Genomic DNA, 21396 nt, shown 5'->3' with positions numbered 1-21396 from the left:
TGCGCTTTTCTGCACTCATGACGTTCTAGTCGACGTTAACAAAAGCGCCAACCTAGCCGCGCCGCCTTTTCCCCTTTTCCCCGTTTTTACTTTTATTTATTTATTTTTTTATTATTTGCTGTGATATTCATTTTCTGCTAATTGTGCATATAATTATTAATAGCTAAACAACGGCGCGTGCGTGCCGGCACCTACATATATGTATATACATATAAATACATACGTGTATGTATGTTTGTTTGTATTTATATGCATAAAACGTCAGACGTCATCATTTTCACGTTAACTTGCTGAGCATTGTTTTTGTTTTGCTTACTTACTTACTTGATTTGCCGCCGTTGCTGCTTGATTACTGCAAATTCACATGCAGGCAATGTAGAATTCTTTGGAAAAAAGAAGAAGAAACGAAAAAAATCGAGTAATTAAATGCAAAAGGCTGTTTTTTTATAAGAATATTGTACTCGTAAATAAGTAAATAAGCATTATTGTCATTGGCGATTATTTATGCACGTACATATTGTATCTATGTACATATAATTGTGTGTGTATGCGCAAGTAGTGTTGATGTGTGCATTTGCGCCAGTGCAAATAGGCGGTAGGCGGTGAATGGGCATTGCCACCTGACACCGTTGCTGCTGCTGCTGCTGTAGCTGTTGTTAGTGCCGGCAATGTTGCTGAGTTGCTGGCAGACAGCCGCCGGCCAGTCGAATTGTCAACACGTGAATGAACGCAATTACATTTATATATTTTTATTTGCATACATATATGCGCAAACATATATACAAAACATGTGCAGTCGGTTGCGGTGCATACCCATTAAGAAAATAGGTGTCTCAAATAATTTTGATCAAACTCTTTACATACGTTGCAGCTTCGTTGGTTCTCAACCGGGTCAAGGCAAGTCCGAACAGGCAATAATAAATCTCGGAATTCGACTTCGACATTGAAATTTTTCTCATAATAAATAACTGGTCGAAAACTGATAAACAAATTTATCAGTTTTTACCGTTTAAATTTCTCAGTAGCAAATACTAAATTTTTTCAAATGTATGTCATATGTAAGCTTTTCTTACTGGGTTTTGTTCATACGTAAACTGTTTGTTAATGATTCGCGTATTTTATATAAACACATATGTACATATGTCTCAAAATCTGCTGGTAACAATTTTTGAACGTTTGACGGAAGTTGACTACATGCATTAAAAATGTTTATTGAGTACTCCCTTAGAATGTTGATTTGGTTAAAAAAAAACGTAAAATATAAACACTTTGAAACTTTATGAAATTCTGCATTTGATTTCCGTCAGGTAGTCGATTCCTTGACTCCATAACTTCAGCAACATTTTGTTAAAATTACTTTCTTTCTCTAAAATTCCTACAAACACTTCCTGAACGCGGTTTTTCGAGCATTTTTTGTTTGAAGAGGTATTTTGTTTTAAAAATGTATAAATATTCACAGAATTCTGTAAATTTGCAGAATTTAATGCACTTTAATTGATTTACCTCGATCTCGTAGCCGATTTCCAGAGGGATCTCTGAAAAGAGATATTTGACGGTGAGAAAAATGTATGTGCTTAAAATGATCTGACATCTAAAAACCGATAAATATTATGATTGCAATAGATGAATACAGTTATTGATCGAAGAACCAGTCAAAATTTTGATTTTTGATAAAATGGCGACCTCCTTTTTTGTGAAAAAATTAGTGGCTTAAAAAATCTAAATAAGTAACAAAACTCTTACTGCTTCGACCTTTACCTGATAAATACTTTTAAAAAGTGTAGTAAGTTCAAGTCGATCGATCCAGCCGTTTCGAAATAAATTTCGTCATAGACTCTGAAACTCTCTTGGGCGCCGATTGCACAAAATTAAGATTTGTTTTGTAAATGTGAGCAAATCTCCTAAACTTTTTGCTGGATTAACTTAAACTCTTCGGAGAATATTTTCAAATATACATATGTACATATAGGCAAAATGGGCATCGATTTTCTGAAATTCACAAGAGGATACACCCGTTAAGACAAGGTCTCTATAGTTCCTTCTTTACGAAACACTTTCAACAAACATTACTATCAATTTGTCATTGATGTGTCTACTTACTATAAACATATATATACGAACGATATATGTACTATATATGTACCATATATAGTGCTCTTATACTCGTATATATATTCGCAAAAATGTGCCTTACAAGTTAAGCATTAAAGCTGAGTTCGCAATTCCAGGAATAGTTGAACCCACTAAAACATCGGTTTGGTGATATTCTTCTTACTACAAAGACAGTTCCACAAATTTAGCGACCATTTTTCCAAAATAAATCGAATCGGAGAATATTTTCAAATATATATATGAATAAATAGAATTTAATCAACATAAACAATAAATTAGTGAATAGAATACCTTATATTATTCTACATAAACTCTTCTAATCATCTGTTTACCAAAAAATTTATTTTGATAACAAAGCTCAAAGATTTATTGGGTACAAATATTTTTAGCACTCTTCCAATAAAACATTTTCAAGTAAATATAAAAATTGTTGGCTTAGTAATAATCTCAAATATACACCGTTATAGTCCGCGTTTCAGACAGCCGCTTAATTTAATCAATTAGCAGTCAATTAATAAAATATATACACTAATGGCGATATAATGAACTCTGAGCTAATAATATTTAAACTGTTAGTAAGCGTGTAATTGCTACAATCATATCTAAATCATAACAAAACCTTTTGCCCTAACAACCATTAATGAAATCATCACCAAAGTAATTGTTTTGGTAGTAAAATATAAAAATCATCAAAACAAAACACTAATGACATAATTGTATGGAATGTAGAATATCATAACTGAAATTTCTAAATAATTAACTAGCGTAATTTCCGCCTAGTTTTTCCATTCATTTAAACTGATTTATTTTTTAAACTAATACTATCTTGTATCGTCATCGTTATTACGATAATTACATAGTTTATCGGCGTCACTGGCGTTAATTAGCGCGTGAATTAAATAAAATCGTAGTCATATTATAACTGACCATTTGTACGTACGGCACGTGTAAATTGTTACGTTTAGACGACATAAACTGTTTTTTCACTTTTATTTAGCGGTGGAATGAAGATAAAAGGTTCAACGTGTTCGGCGATTATGCGATTTAATGAAATTTGTGGACAATGCAAAAGGAATAATATGTACATATAGTATATAAATATATAATTCTTTTTTTGCGGAAGTCGGCAAAAATTTCCTAGGAAGTGTTCTGAGATCTAACTAAAAATTAGTAACAGTAACATTATTTTGCAGAAAACATAAATTAATTATATACAAATTAGGCAGGAAAAAATTTTGGTATTTTTTAAGGGATTACAGGGGTTTCCTCGGGTAAAACTGCCTTTTTTCAACAATTTTTTTCTCGTATAAAAAAAGAAATATTTTATTCGAGTTTTTTATTGTTACAAACATACGCTATTAACAAAAAAATTCTGAAATTTTCGGAAGAAAATATTTTAATCTCAGTCATTGCGACGCCATTTCCGGTGATCCCGCGCAAAAAGGATGCGCCCGCGATCGATTTTTGAAACCCGTAAACCCATGTAACCCCTTAAGTTACTACATAAAAATTTTCTTGCTCTTGTTGCTATAGTCATATTATTACTCAAATAAAATTACCTATGAACTATTTATTTGAATTATATGATTGGTGATAAGTTTTGTTGGCCCCAAAAATTTGGTTGATAAATGTTGAAAAAACTTTAAATTATATTTCTAATCACACATTTTATTTAACAACCTAAAATTTAAGAGAAAAATTCCTTTACCCAAAAAATATAATATAAACAAAAATTAAACAAATTAAAAAAAAATCAAACTGTTGACATCTGCTTGCGTAAATCAATCGCCAATTTTTTGGAATATTGAACACTCAAGAGCATGATGCTCTTAAAAAAGAGATTGGTTTTACGTCACAAACGCCCACTTAAGTAACTCCGCTATGGCTATACGGACTATTCGTTAAACCATAAAAAGTTATCATTGAAAAAAAAAATACAAAAATAAATAAAAATAAAACAAAAACATGACAACTGCTTATATGAATTTGAATATTAATATGTGAAAAAGAATATGAACATCTAGTACTTATCTAACTACTCAACTGTGTCACTGTTTTGTGTTCATATTTTCGTAACATTTCTGTGGCACTCCTGTGCAGTTGCTGTCAATCACTTGCAGTTCCTAAGCGCTAAACAGCGGGTGACGAAAGTCCACTTCAAATGTAAATAAACGAACTGATTTGACAAATAACAACCGGTACACAATTTAATTTGCACCTTAATTCGGTGGTGGAAGTTATTATAAATGTGTGGCGGAATGCGTTGATCGTACAAACAATATTTTCTGTATACATGTAGATATGAGCACTTGGTGACAAAGATTTATGCATATTGGGAGTAACAGTCATCAGTTTTGACAGTTCAAATCAACTTAGGCAGCTCAGCAAAAAATGATGTGCATGTAATGAACTCTCTATTCTGCTTTATTTGTGAAAAGTTTTATTAAATTTTATGTAAACAATAATTAAAGATGAATAACTGCTTTGTAAAAGTTCGTTAACGTTTCGGTTTTTTGTCACATAACCACTTACAACAATTAATAAGTCTAATTGAATTAAATTAATTATTTATAAATTGAAAAAAGTAATAATATTGTGAATCATTAAGATTTAAATGCAAATACTCCACTAAAAAGTGAAAGGCTAACGAAAGAAATAAAAAACATTGCTTGCCAATAACTAAAACAACAAGTTTCTAATTTTGGTTCCCAATTTTATCACTTTATGAATCCCCCGAAAATTTTATAAAATTGTGATCGGATTCCTAATGAATTGCAAGCATAAATTAGCCTCCTTAAAATATGTAGATGAAATTATGTCTAATGCAAAAAAGGTATAATGGCTAAAGTACGCAGATATAAAAACCCCAATTGATTAGGAGATTCATTTCTAGCAAGTGTCAAGCATACATATGTATTTATCCCCCCAAGAACCGCCAATATCGCACCCCTATAGGATATAGCTGTCCTACAAACTGATGGATCGAAACCAATTCCTTGTTAGGACAACTTTTTTATTTGAAAAGATAACATTACGAAATTTGGTATAGATTATTGTCCAAGGCAATGCTTTAATCTCCAGGCATACTATTCAGATCGGAGCACGATAACATATAGCTGCCATACAAACTGACTGATCAAAATCAAGATAAAGATCTTTTTATGCCATTTTAAGCTATAAGAAATGCACTTATGAAGAGTAGTATAGCTTCGATGCAGTGATCGCTAGCACGGGCAGTCGCCTATCGCTCGCAAAACCGTCTTTTTCCGTTCTTCTGCTCATATAAAAACATGTATCTCTCTTTATTCACCGTTTTAACAAACATTAAATCAAATTCTCTCGCATTTCCAAGCATGCAAACATATCAAACCTTTTTTCATTTTTTCCGATTTTATTTACAAGTGATCATGCATAACGCAATCGTTAGACTTTACACTGTTGACACTTGTGTTTATGTATATTTGCTTTGTCACTTGACAAAATAATAAACTTTTGATAAATACGTATTGTGCAAATGCTAACTGCACTTAGCTTATTTCAATAGGTTCAATTTGGCGTAAAAATTCCTACCAAACAAATATTTAATATTTGCAATGAAATGACAGATTGCAAATAACTGTGCATTTTTGACATTGAGTACTTAATATTATATAATTACATAACAAAAAAAATACTAATGATTTTATTTCAACAAATAAATTACATGAATATGAAGTACATAGAAACAAATTGGGTTAAAAACGTTACATTATTATTAAAAAAATAAAAAAAAATATAAATTAGATGTTCATTTTTTTAACAGTGGTACCACTCTGCAACCGATTATACATATATGTATATATCAAATAACACTAAATTTTTTCCAAAAATATTATTTCGTGTTCAAAAATCAAGTATTCATTCAACAGCACCAGTGGGTATTCCCTTGGGAAGAATTTACACTGACTCGTTCGGCATCTTAATGAGCCGTTCGTTTTAACACCAAAGTGTGCCAGATACTCACCCCACCCATGCAATGCTAATATTAATACATACATATATCCGTTATAATGAATTTCTGTTTTTATGAGACCGCCTTTTAGTTAGTAGACGTCAAATAATTTAGCTATTTAATATTTGCAACCATTTTAAGTAAGGCATAAATAAACGTTAACACGCTTATGTGAAAAGCTAGCAAATAGAAATACTTACGTGCATGTGTATGTATGTATGTACTTATAAAAGAGTTAAAAATTCTTAAAGCGTTTTGCTACAAGGCATATATATTTCGTAGCTATAGGCGCAAAATAATAATAGCAATTTTATTTAAGTATTTTAAATGTGTTCTGGGGTTTTTCGAGCGTTCTGCGGTTTGGTGCCTAAGTCCATATTCATTCTTGATTCATGTCTGTATTAATTTCTGCATTAGAATCCAAATGAAATATTTAATTCTTCAATAAAAAAGCACAGCTGTTTTAACGACACTTTTGGTTTTACTCTGAAATTCTTTGTATTGGTATTTTCTATATTTGAATTCTGTTAACACGATTATCGAATACGAAATTTGCTACCGTGTCTAGTTTGAACAGATTTTTCATTTATACCACTTCCATACCACTGTCACTGGAGTAATCAGCTACGAACTTCAATATGTATTACAACTTGCACTTATGACAAGCACCTGCGTTGTTGATCACTTGTTCCTAATTGATAATTAGTTTTAGTGATTAATTACATATTATGCTAACCATGCTCTGAAGGTCTCTTTAGACCGGAAGTGCAAGAATGGCAATCAACATCTAATATCAGCATGTCTTTACTGAAGGTCGCTAACCCAAACGCATAATACGTTTCCCACGGTTTTTCATTTAGATGCCTAATTTATGTTTATTTATATATATACTGTAAGTAATATGTGGTACAAATGAGCTATGTTATTAATAAATTTTGAAATTCTAAAAAAACCTCACTTGCCTACTAACAATTAAGATTTGTTGAAAATCATTTCAATGAGATTATTTGCTGTTAATTTTACGTTCAGTTGATTTTTTCAAATCTGATTGTGTTTTATTGTTTTTGCCATATTGTTATTAATTCATAAATTAGTAGCCATTTCAATAGTTATCTCCACCCAAGCAATCGAAATCGATGTTATAAAAGTTTATGAACAAATAAACGGTATCATAGCAAATCAAAAGTGGATTATTGTTTAGTCCATATTATAAACAAAACATATGCATAAGTATGTATAAAGAGTTTTCGTTTTACAACAAAATAAAACTTAATGGACTGCTGAACTTTCAAATTGCAGACACTAAAATAAAGTGAATTAAACCATTGATACCATTCAGGATGACTGGATTATTGTGATAACTTGAGATCTCCTGCCTCTTTTCCCCTCAATGCAAATGTCTTAAATCACACAGCCTTTTCTTGAGCCCCAGTTAGTTCAATCACGTGCTAAACTCACTCAATTAAAAAAGTACAATTAAACTAGCTGCATGATTTGTTTGTTAGTTTGTATTTATTATATTTTTTTATCTCTACAACAAATCGTAGACAAATGATTAAAAACCTGTCAATGACTTTCGTTTGAAATTATTATAAGCCACAGTAATAGTCTCATATTTTTTTGTTTAAAATTACCAAGAAATATATTTTATCTAAACATAAAAAGATTACAAATTCAATAGTAAGGTCGGCTGAATTTTTTTTTAATTCAAAAAGTATTAGTTATTCTAGCCTAGATAGGTAGATACATACATATGTGAGTAGTTCAAATCATTTTAGTCAGTTCTGATTTTATAACTATTTTTATAATTTTTGGTAAATAAACTAGAAATAATGTTGGATATTTGATATATAATGTTGGAAAGTTGATTGAAATCATGATTCAATGAGAGAATTATATAGTTGTATTACTTCGGAGTCTTCTTCTTACGTTAAATTTTCTTAATCCATACTGTCAAATAACATTTTTTTATGCTTTTCTCATGATCTTGTTATTTACATTTTGGTGATTTTGTGTAATTTACCATCTATTCGTATTCAGTTTTCACCCAAGAAATACATTTTCATTAACTCAAATGTTTGAAAAATATATTTGGAAGTTCCACATAGTCTCATAAAGTTATAACGAACCGTTGAGTTGAGAATTGTAATTTTTTAAATTTTATTTTTGTAGATAATCCAACAACAATTTCTTAAACAAGTGTAAAAATTTATGATTTTATGACATGTTGCAAGCCCCCTAATTATTGAATCGTAAAACCTAAGCAAGGCAGCTGATTATGACATTATGAGTTAAAACGCTTTTGTCAAATTGATCTTTCGCTTATCGATATAATCTTATGTAATTTAATCTTGATTGAAGTATAAATCAAAACAAACAAAAATTATATAGGTATTGAAAGAATGAGTAAAATCTTATGTTATATAGACAATAATTGACGTTTTGCACTGGTCTATTGTGCCTTCTTCTATATCACATATGGTCACAAAAGTTCAGCACTCTGAACAATTCCAAGAGATTGCTGAGCGCGATGGAGATGGTGTGATCCCTGATGTCGTAGATGAATCCAAAGGCCTTGAATCTGCTTCCACAAATTGCTGGGCAATCTAGAATCAGGTGTTTGTCAAAAACAAAAAAATAAATACAAAAAAATCTACGAGAATTAAGTGGAGTTAGTGTTAGCATTTTATACATCGTTATTGTTGCTTACTGGACTAATAGACAGTTATTCTTTATTTAATCAATAACAACCAGTTACTTAAATGGCTTTTCGCAATTTATTTATAATCCCGTTTCATTCGTAAGCGTCCCACTGTGCTGTCCACTTACAAGCATTTTATACAAGTTATACGATAACTTATTAAGGCACTTACTTGCTGGTATTTATTTTACCTACTTACACCACAATTAATGATAATTTATAATAGGTGTTCTCAGAAATTCAGTAGCTAATTTAATAAACAACGCAACTTTTTTCTTAAGGTTGTAAACCTTACAAAAAGTAGTTTCAAAGCACTTAAAGTTTTTTGTTTCGATACTTAATTAGGAGCTCAGTGCTCCATTTAAGCACTTATTGGTATTAATAAGCTAATTTTTAAATTCCCTTATATAAGTGCATATGGAATACCTTTTCAACTATCAGTACTATTATTATATATACCAGCTCTTCCGTAATGTGTCGATCACTGACCGGTGGCTACAATACAGCTGATGCCTAGTCCATTTACATAAGCGCTTTACAATTTAAACTACAAACTTTTTAATTGTAATTAAGTAATCCACTCACTGCGTTCAACAATGCCTTACAAATAAAACAGTTATTTGACTACATATAAAAAAGCAACAACAACAAGTGATGTGTATGATAATGCCGCTTTTGTGTCGATCTCGTATGGATGCACCAAATCAATCAATTTTTCTACAACAAACAAATTGTTGTTTATTTAGTATTCAGCTATAAAATGCACTACCAAATCTATTGTTGTTGTTGTGCAGTTGCATGACGTGTAGTAAAATTAAAGAGAAGAAAAGGTGTAATTTAGTGTTTGTTTGTCGGCTGATTTGCTTACAACCGTTATGGTGTGAACATATTGTGCCACACTACACACTTTTACAGTGGTGGTCATGAGTTTAGAACCAAATTATAATTTTGCGTTTTTTGGTATTTTATGTCAATCTTTTAAATGTGATGGGTTCAAATCTCAAAATATTTGTGATGAAAAAGATGAACTTAAGTTGTACCCGTTTTTTAACAAAAACTCAATTTCCATCGGTCAGTTTGTATGGCAGTAATACCTTATAGGGGTCTGATATCGGCGTCTCCCACAAATGAGTAGCAGGAGGTTTGCTAAATTTCACATCGATACCTCAAAAACTGAAAAAATAGCTCAACATACGGATGATTGATCCTGTTCAGCGTATAACAATTATAAAAATACATTACAAAAAACCAAAGGCATAAAAATAATGTAAGCCAATTTTTTACTAATTTCAATTAAATTCTAGAACTTATTACCCAATTATATAAAATGACACTGACACTTGTACTTTTTCATATTTGTTATACATATTTACGCTCGGTCATATTTAATTCATGACCACCACTGTGTACATTGTTGCAATTTTGCACACAAAGCCATATTACAAAAACTAAATCATAATCATTGCAATAATTATAATAAATTGAAGTCAATCAGCTAGCCAAAAAAAAAAAACAAAAAGTATATTGGAATATTTGTAAAAGAAATACATGCATAATTACGCGCTCATTTAGTTTTTATTGAAACCTGCAAAGTATGTAGCAGTATAAACCCAATAGTATGAACTTCCGCATTTTAAAAGCAACAAACCATTACAGCAATGATTCAACTCACTTAAAACTATTCAAAACTGCTACACAACATATGTGCATACACATACATGTACAATTGCATCAATGGAAAAATTGACTGCGATCTAGTCTGCATGCGGCAACTTAAAGGTGTTAATGACGCGCAGCCGTTGTGTCGGATATTGTTGTTTTGTTTTTTTGCTCTGTCTATGGATTTAAGTTAGCGGCACGTGCATAACATAATAATAAAAACAATAAAATTGTTGTTGTTGCACTTAGTTATGCTATAACTTTCGAAAAAACATACATATTATAAAAACTAAACAAGCGGCCTAATTGGGTGTAAAATAAAGTTGAGGTAGACAAAACGAAAGATGTACAATACACGAGTAAAAAATTAGCAATTGATCGAGTTTTTTTTTATTTTTACGTGTTTTTTCTATCTACTCTTTTAGTGTGTAAGTGCTTTATTTACATATTACTAAACTTATTGCCAATGACAGTGAACTTGACTTGAGGTTTTGCGCCAATTAGGGCATGGGATTAGTAATTAGGCTCAATTTTTTATTCAAATCATACAAAAATATATAGATGGATAATAAATAAAATAATTATTTAATCCGCACGACTTTATTTTTTTCACCCTGTTTAGGTTAATCTGGTAGGCCAATAAGCCAAGCTTAGTTCCACGCTTGACGCGAATTTAACAGAATCTGCGGCGTCACTGTCGATACCTCCTCCCATCAAATCAAATCCCAAAAAACGCAAAATTATAATTTGGTTCTAAACTCATGTCCAGCACTGTAAAAGTGTGTATGCTGTCCTCCCATGTATCATACCATGGGGACCCCAGATGCTTCCAGCGTAATCTTGCCAATGCGGGACAAATGCACAAGTGATGCTCTATTGTTTCCCTGATGCCGTTATTACAGTTAGTATTCCCATAATGTTCTACAGTCTCTTCTATCGAGTACTAAAAAGAATTTTGTGTACTTCCAATCTATCGTTTTGCATATGACTTTTTCAGGCAGCTTGTTCCATCGGGATTTGATTTTCTTTACCATGTTTCTGTCGAGATCGATGTATAGACAAAACATGAGTTTCCCAATGTTGATCATATTTTCGTTAGTCGTACACCATTCTTGGCAATCTCGTCCTTTATTTTATTGACCTCGATGGTTTTGTGGCCTGGCAACCTGAAGAAGTGAAGTACTTCTGACAACACTTTCCATTGCTGTCATGCTTCACAAGACATTTCGAGGTTCGAGGTACGAGGTTACTGCCTTGATTGCTGCTTGGCATGCAGGTGCATTAGAGGCCAACACCGCGGCTTTCGCAATAGCAAAGACCTCAGCCTGAAGATCAGTATATGCAGAGTTCTGGCAACTTAGAAGTTTGTTTAGCGCAGCAACTCCATCTTCCATTTTCGAGCTAACCGTATAAATATTAAGAGTGTTGCGCGTAGCTAACATACCTTTTCGATAGCCATCTTTTTCTGTGTTTACTTCAGCGAAGAGGTCTATAGTTGAAAGGCTTAGTAGGAGTTCAAGAGCCCCCGTTGGAGTTGTTCTTAAAGCTCCTGTTATGCATTCCGCAGCGATCCTTTGAACCCTTTCCATTGGCCTCCGGTAGGTGGGTCATTATGAAACAACTATTTTCTAAATAGAACTCAGTCAAGTAATTGAAATAAAATTCATAGTTTCTAGCCTATCTCCATTTCAGAAAATAATTTTATTTTGGCAATTTTTACATAAAAAAAAATTAATTAAATTTTTCATCAATTTTACTCATTATCCGATAATTTGTTGTTGTTGTTGTGTTGTAGTGTGTCTTTGTTAAACCTTTAAAACCGCATATTTCCTTAACGATAGACTATAATTGCAAATTCGCGGTTATATTTTTATTCATTAACACTAAATCTCCACTCCTTTTTATAACAAATATTCTCTACTATGTTGCTTTTATTTAAAGATTCTTAATTATTTATGCACACTCAAATAAGTCCCAATATTTATGCATATTCTTCAGATATTTCTTTCTTTTTTACCATTTCTTTAATTTATTTCAAGCGTGTGCTTATAAATAACTTCCAAAATTAACATGGTTTTGTTAATTAAACTCATTAAAAAATTTTAAAAAAAATGTTAAGAATACGCAATATACTATACTTGGTTACTAGTGAAGCTACCTTGCTGAAAAATAAAGTTTGAAAGAAATTTATTGCCTTAAAATCTGGCACAAACTAGATTGCGTTATATATAGTACACGAACGGATATACTATAAAACACAACGCAAAATGTTAACGCCATCAAAGAAGAGCCGAATTTGTTTTATTGTACTTTACGTGGTTGCTAAACAATTAAACTTTGCGACTAAAGTTCTTAAGCGTGTGTATTATCAAAGCATTTTGTTCAAATACGTTAGAAGTTTATAAAATATTGTGCTAAAATAAGGCATGATTTGAATCTGAGAAAGATAAAACACTCAATACTTCTATAATATATATACTATGCTTCACTTGTATATATAATATAAAGAAGCTAGAAAAACCATACCACTAACGGGACTTTTTTTGGCTACTAAGCACAATTCTGATTAATTTATTTATCTTATCGCTTAAAAAGGTTTAATATTTTGTTTCTGTAAGTCACCTTATAAACAGTAGGAAATAGATAATATTAGTTCCATAAATTAATTTACCGTGCCATAAAAGAAATTAAGAAAGCAATCTTAATTTAGCGCTTAATTCATTGAGGAACTACTTTATAACCTAGAAACTTGTTGCCTAATATGTGTTTCTTGTGAGTCGTACAATGCTATTACTTAACTTTGATAACAAAAATATTATTGGTTAAAGATATATACTACATATCTATAGTATTTTAGTTTCATTGATCAAATTTTGTCAAATGACTTGATAAAGTTTCTTTGTCGTTAACTTGTGGTATTGAAATTTGTTTATTTTTCTAAAAGATGTACATAAGTAACATAAGGTTAGGTTGCGCTAGGCTATTCTGTCCGGCGTATATGTCAAACAAAACTTAATAAAAATAACAAACTTGGGCTTTAAAACTCAAATAGAATATTTTCATCAAATATTTTTTTTAATTTATTACATACAAACAATGTAAAAATTATAAGTAATAGGAAGCGTTGATTTATAAGTAGTCAAATAACAACAGTAAATAAACTCAAAAATTTATATAAGCACATGTAAGGAAGCCACTGCTTCACTTCTGATCAAGTATCAAACAAAAACAACCTATAAGTAAATTATTCTACATAGCAATAACATTTGAAGGATCTATAGGTGCTGACAGCTGACAATGATTTTAGTGATAATAACCAAAATGAAAACAAACAAAACTTAATTATTTATTTATTTGATGCATCAACAAATCATATGATAAGATTAACAGAGGCACAAGACAGTAAATTAATATATTTTCCCAATTTACCGAATTCACGCGAAAAGTTAGGACCAAAATTATTACAGTGTTCCCACGCGCAGACTGTTATGGTATTCGCGATTTGGAATTAGTGAGGTTCAACACACAAATTAGCATGCTATAATCAGCTGTATACATAACACATATATGTAGGAATATAAAGTACATATATGTAATATGTATATAATCATATACATTTTTTCTCAAAAAACAACAGTAAATAATTATAAACGTAACAGCCCAAGTGCTTACATATGCTTTTATTGTTTAGTTGATAAACGCAGCGTATTGTGGTTATCTGCGGGAGATAAACTAAATTGCATTGGCGTAATTAGCATATGTATCAACAATTGACAATTTGTATAATAAAATAATAATTTACAATACAACTGATAATATACATACATGCATGCATAACTATGTACTGTTAGCTATAATGACAACTAAGAACTATTATCATTCCATAACCGGGTGTGCTTTATGTTTTATTAGTTGTTATATGTACCTAGTGTGTGCTTGAAAACTTAAAACTATTAAATACCTTTATTGTGGTCTAATATTTTGGATTTTCTGTCGCAAAAGAGCAGCTTATTTGATGCAAAGTAAGAAATTCTTATATGACATTACAATTTACGCACATGAGTGTGATGTTATGAAGAAAAATTATTGATATATGTAAACATTTTATTGTATATATATGATTCATAGTTATATACTCACACACACTGCATCATTTTTGTCATACTACCTGCAATGGAAGCAATAAAATGTTACTCATACGCCCCGTTGAGCCATTTATTGCGGCATAATTTCATTTAGCTGCTTATTTGCGCAAATCAATATAAGTTTTGTTTATTGTTATTGTATTGTAAATCACAGTTATAACAGTAAATTTCAGTTAATTTTTGTAATTTTCTATCAGCTCTTTGCAGCTGAAGCACAAAAATGCTCATACTGCCTCCAATTTTCAGTCCCCTTTGAGTTCATTATGTCGTCGTTGTACTTAACGGCACATCAAACCTTTTAATTATTATTGCTTAGTTCGTATAAACTATGTTTTTACTCTAGCTATACTGAAATAAATATAAAAATCTTTTGATCTACTGTGCATTGTTATTGGTTTTTCAAGATATCAGCTATTTGCGTAAATTATCATCATTTTTTTGTGCATATTAACACTCTTGAAATATCAATATCATTATCCCTACATCTGTCTGGCTGCTTATGTACACATATATATGTATTTCTATTCATATTTTGATGGCTTTTTCGATTATTTTTGTATGTGCGCAATTGCGACTCAAGTTTGACGTTTACTCTGGCTATTAATTGATATTTTACTATCATAAAATGAATTTGTTTATAGTTATTGTTGGGTTTTGGAAACTAAGAGTTACTCACGTAGCTCTGATACATTGATATTTAATTCACTTTTATATTTGTTTAAATCAAACATCGCTTAAGCAAAAAATATTTTTTCACCTTTGCTCTTAAGCTGTTTTTCTCTTTAATCATTTTTATTTGCTTACCAGTCGTTAAGTGTCTACTACTTTTATAGTATTTCTTCTTAAATTAAGATAGTCTGAAATAATTAATTCATGCCATTTGCTACAATGCGTAAATTAAAAGAAATATACAGACAAAAAATGTATGTATGATGAACAGCACGTAATGGCTGTGGGAATACACACAAAGTTTAAGTTTAAGACTACAACTATCAAATAAAACCAGCTTAGTACATAAAGCGCAGTTTTGAGTTATTGAAGTTTGAGGCGAATTTTATGCCACTCTGTGTTATGAGTTGTTGTAGTTATCATTTTTGATAACAATTACACAGGCTTACGTTCGTTACTCAAAATTTACACTGTAATTTAATAGTTAGTATGCTGTTAATTATTAAAAATATAAATACTTCTACAATTATATTTACAAGTTTTACTCATGAAGCATTAAGCCAATGATGTCTATAGAAATTTAGTGAGCATCGTTTTCTTGGAATTTTGAAACAGGTATGCACAAGTAAAATTGCAAACAAGTTTCACAAATGTTACTTTTGAAAAAGTGATTTTGATAAATTGCAAATAAAAGTAAAATAAATAAAAATACCTGCAGACACAGTGACAATTAATCTCTTTTTTTCCAAAGGCTATATAAATGTATGTATAATTGAACGCGGTAATATTTTTGTCATATGTTTTTGCAATATTTTTATTTGTATTTAGAATAATTAGTATTGCAATATATTTGTGTATATTAAGTATCTCGAAAGTGATAGTCGTTTTATACTTGACTCGTTTGTTATAAACTCCAGTTATAATATATTCATTCGGCACTCTAGATGGATTTATGTAACGGTGTTTACAAACAAATAAACTTTCTGAAACCGCAGTAGCATTTCTCAACATATATAAATACACATGAGTATTATTGGCATAATATTCTTGCCACAACTACATCAAGTAAGAATAGTTTCTGTTTTATTATTATTTATGAGTATAACTTAAGGGACATTAAAAAATTTGAAATTATTTTTTTTTTATATTTCGATATACTTTTTAAAATTAATCAATTTAAATCGGCATCTCAAATAGTTTTTGAGTTATGGGCTTATAAAGTGTAGCCGCCCGGTTCAATCAGCTTCAACAGTTATTAATCTTTGCAACTACAAATAAACATACACAATTCAATTTTCAAAAATAATAAATGAAATTCTGATATCAACCTTTCTAAAACAAGCATACTCTTAATTTTGGTCGCAAATTCTTTGTTTCTCGATTGCTTCGTTAATAACGTCAAACCAACACGTTTGGTCGCTTAAGAAATTAATGAAAATTTCAAGATGATTCCAATAGTTATTTATACTTCACTCTGCAACTATCTATAGATGTGGGTAGGCGATAGTAAATATCGCGGCATTTTAATTTTGAAAGAATTGCAAATTTTAAACCAGTTTATTTAGCTTCGACATCTTCTTCGTTTTGACCCACACGCGCTGTTAAAGCATGTGAGTCTGAGAAATATATACACGATTTGTCTTAAATAGATTTTTCTCTAAATTAGTATCATCTTCAGTCATATATATGTATATACTAGTTTTTTATACTGAAATATTTTCACGTTGAATAAAGTTATTTTGCACTCGCTCTGTTAGTTACGAATCGTTTCGTTAATAAATTCAGCTTTGTCGAAAGTTCTACCTTCTACCTTTTGAATATTCGCTTTCACCAATAAATCCTCAAAAAGGAAAATTTAATTACATAATATGTGTGTGAATTAATAATTAAATATTGCTTTTATTGAATTCTAAGAAATTTGTGCCTGATTTTTGTTCGCAAATTATTTTTGCACAAATTTGCATGATAATTCAAATTGTAAGGCTGCAGTTTAATTTTTGATAAAATATTTGTCATTAATTAACAAATAATCGCAAAATGTGTTTATTTATATTTTGCCCTTTAAATATTATAAATATTATAAAACTTCCAAGACTAGTCACTCCTCTCAAACAGTCACCTGGTAGGCGAGTGCCTCTAATGCCTGTTTTAAGATTCATAATCTGAATGAAACAATCAGTAATATCGAATAATTTAATACATAATACAGATACAATATCTGTATTATATGAGCTTGTTACTTTTTATGGGGCTATTTAGTATATCTTTCGGAGAAATCAGCACATTACATTGATAAAAAATATAAATAAACTTTTTTATAAGCAATTTGCTCACCTAAATTTATTATTCAATTCTTAGTATTGCCGAATGATTATAAGATACCTCTACGTACGTAAATGAAAACAAGTATCAAATATTGACCGAGCACTCGCATAGTACGAAAGAAGGAGTATTCACAGCAACGATGCAGAGCTACCTTAAATTAGATTAAAAATGTGTGGTGAATTTTTTTAAGGTGGTAGACAGTCATATTATAAAAGAAACATGACATGATCATGTTGCAAGAGTGTAAAAATGGTCTAGAAACAACAACAACAGCAACAGCGATATGCATTTATCGGCTACTAATTAGTTTTACCGATAATAACAGATTAATACTTAATTTTTTTTCAATCAATAAGATTTTAGAATGAAATTATTTCAATCAAAACGCTTAAGATTATACATTATACTTTAATTAGCTTTATTTTATCATACTTATATTATGTTGTTTAATTTAATTTTTTTACTTTATTTTATTCTTTCAATTACATTGTAATGTGAATATTTTTACGTTTATTATTATTATTTTTTTTAATTATTACTTTTAGTTAAAGTGTTATATGTAATTAAAGCTAGTTACTCTGGTAATAAGTTTAAGCCATTAATAAACATTTTCGTATATAATGTTTTTAAGAAGTATACATTTAGGGTTATTATAAGCCAATAAGCTCAGAAATATTCACTCAATATCTAGTTTTTTCATATTTCCTAACAACAGTCCGCATTATTTTAATCATATTAATAATAATAATTAAGTATTATGCAATAAGGAAACCCATTTATTACATGCAGCATTTATCTTTTAAATTATTTTCTTTTATATGTATATGTATACTGTACGACACTTTAAGTTCTTTTTATTTCAACTCAATACGCCATTCTTACAACGCGAAAAGAAAAACAATTTTTAATCGCAACTTTTTTACATATAAATTTAATCCTGTGAAGCGCTAAAATATGCAAAACTTTTTTTACCTATTTAAACATTTCCGTAAACTCCCATAATGAGTTTGGTGATGTAAAAAAAAATATATAACAACCAGAAATTTCGCCCCTGAATCCAACGTTTCTTTTTTTCTGCTTCTGATCTATTTCTTTTAGCCATATCAACGGTCCGGTGACTAAAGCCGAAGGCGCACTTCTGTTTCGCGAACAGAAAAGAAGCCAGTAAAACAGAAAATCCTAACGAAAATAATAAATAAAAACACAAACGTTGATTCATACAACTTATAAGCTATTTTCTCGAACCACTTCTTTCACTCAACAAGTTTTCGCTATTTCCACTACTTATTTCGTACACACTAACAAACAATTCAAAACCTTACACCACCAACAACAGCAACAGTGAAATATAGACTTCGTAAAACCGTACGAAGGCAGTCATTACAATTCGTTACAACAAGCACGGCGTCGCTACGATCTATTCAATCTTCTGCAATTACTTCCAAACCACACGTGTCTCTGCCCGATTCATCGACGTACGACCTACAGCAAGAGACACGCCCACAAAATCGTCACGAAAATGTAAACCAAACGTTGGCAGAGCTAATTGCTGTACTCACGAAACCTACAACATATAAATTAATAAAAATTTATAAAATTTCCAAAATAATTTAGATTTCATATTTGAAATTATTTTTAACAAATTTTGTTAATTAAAAAAAAAAACAAACTGTGTGTGATATTATTGTTTTCATTTGTAATTTAGTATTAATTTTTAAAAGTAAACAATAAATATTGAAATCAAAGCGCCAAAAAGTATGTAACAAATTTAATTCACATAAAAAGCGTACGATATTTTTTGTAAGTTTTTTATTATAAAACAAAATAGTTTACAATAATTGGCGCTTTAAGTTTCATTTGTACGCTTAAATAATTTGTATACAAAACTTCATAGCGGCATAATTTTTTAGCAAAATTAAAATTGATTTCTATAAAAAAATATTTGCCTCCGCAGTGTAGTTAAAATAATTTGTTATATATAAATAAATAAGTGCAAACATTTTAAAGTCCCTTCCATTCAACTGACTTACAGTTGAAAAACATTCTAAATAGTTTACAAATTATTGCAATTAATTTAATTATATTAATTAAATTTAATTTTCAAGAATCAAACTTTTTTAAGCTCACAAAAATGTGCATAGCTTTCGATTCTTGCCCCAAAAATTCACACAGATTTTAGTAGCACTTAATGATAAGTAAATAAAATAATTCCAATTATAAACTTTTTAAAAGAAATATAATATATAATTATAAATAAAAATAAAAAAAACAACGAACAGAAAATGCCGTCGCCGAGCAAGAAGCAAGCTCAGCCGCATTTGTCTTTAATGACCAGCAGCAATGATGATGATTATATGAAATTAGCCGATGCCGGTATCAGCAATGATGCTTTTCAAGCGCCGCCAACACCACAAACGGCAACAACAAATATCTGCGATAGCATGGAATTCATTTCCGCCACACCAAATCCAAATACAGTCAACACTAAACACACCAATAACACTAATGAATTAGTTTTAAGAAATAATAGCAACAATAACAGCAACAAAACCAATAAGAATGACAACACACCATACTACACCAGTAACAATGGCGTACCACATGGACACTATCGATATACATTGCCATTGTCACTGACAGCGCCATTGCCACAACCCTTGCCACCACCAATAGCACAACAAAAAGAGCAACAATTACAAAAAGTTCAACAACAGGATGATAAATATAGATTATATACAATTTATGGAAATGGTGAGTTGTGTAAACACAAATGTTAACATGAACAATAACAAAACACAAAAACAAAATGATGTGAAAACATGAAAAAAGTCTTGCTATCCACTAATATATATATTTTTTTGCTTTTTCTATATATCTACATTTGTATGTAATGCGCTTAAAAAATGTTGTGCCCTCCTCTATACTATTTTAACTATTATTTTTATTTCCTCTTTGCCACCTTCTTCTTATTATTATTATTAGTGAACTTTACTCTTACTCTTACTCTCTACTTCACTTTCCTTTGTATCAAAAGTTTACTATCTTAATGGTTAATGTGCCCAAATAGACTATGTAGTAAAGTGAGCCATACTTTTTTTATTATTATATACCGAAAAAGTCACTTGCTAATCACATCCCAAAATAATTCCAAAACTGAATAAAAAGCACCCGTACATTTATATATCACACTTATATTTTAATAATAAAATAATGAGATAAAAAACTCAAAATTTAACGAAAATACTCGGAACTAAGTGAATATACATACATACATATGGATATAGTATACTATTTTTATTTTTTTGTTTTATATCTATGTACATATGTTTTAAGTAGGCCTTTCATCACAAAGAAACAACTATATTTGCAAAGTATCAAATTTTTTTCGCTCTCATATTATTTAATTATTTTTATGACATCTCACACACTATTTTTCAAAGTTTCTCAAATAATGAGAATTACCTCTAACTTATTTATTTAAATAAATTTTTAAACTTTTTTACAATACTTCGCATGCAGTGTTTTGATTTGAAGGTTGTGTATATGGTATATAGCGCTTAATTCGATTTTGAGAAGTTCTGAAACGGTTTTTACCCATCTTGTTTGCTTCAAAATCATATTTTATAGCGTTTAAGAATACTTTATTGAAATATTATTTTATTTTGTTTAGGAGTCCAAGTATTTAGTATATTTTTAGTAGATTATTGAATATGTATACTTGGTGCTGCCATAAGTTCTGTTAGACATTCAGGCTGTTATAAAAATAGTTAGTTATATGTAGTTTCATTACAGTT

At 30.1% G+C, this 21396-nt stretch overlaps 1 protein-coding gene across 4 annotated transcripts in view; it reads left to right on the top strand.

Moving 5' to 3' along the window:
- LOC120773913 (solute carrier family 41 member 2) overlaps positions 1 to 21396 on the top strand; it is a 74475-nt gene that overhangs the window by 37386 nt on the left and 15693 nt on the right. The window contains exon 1 of one of the 4 annotated variants that reach the window (XM_040103103.1): positions 19570 to 20353. The exons of the other annotated variants lie outside the window; for them this stretch is intronic. Coding sequence (XP_039959037.1) covers positions 19885 to 20353 — 469 coding nt within the window. The 5' untranslated portion in view covers positions 19570 to 19884. Of the gene's footprint in view, positions 1 to 19569; positions 20354 to 21396 lie in introns of those variants that run through there. 4 annotated transcript variants of the gene reach the window in all.

This window comes from Bactrocera tryoni, chromosome 4 (genome assembly GCF_016617805.1).
Source record: "Bactrocera tryoni isolate S06 chromosome 4, CSIRO_BtryS06_freeze2, whole genome shotgun sequence".
Taxonomy (NCBI): domain Eukaryota; kingdom Metazoa; phylum Arthropoda; class Insecta; order Diptera; family Tephritidae; genus Bactrocera; species Bactrocera tryoni.
The sequence above is the reverse complement of the archived record's forward strand: the minus strand, read 5'-3'. Positions and strand labels throughout refer to the sequence as shown.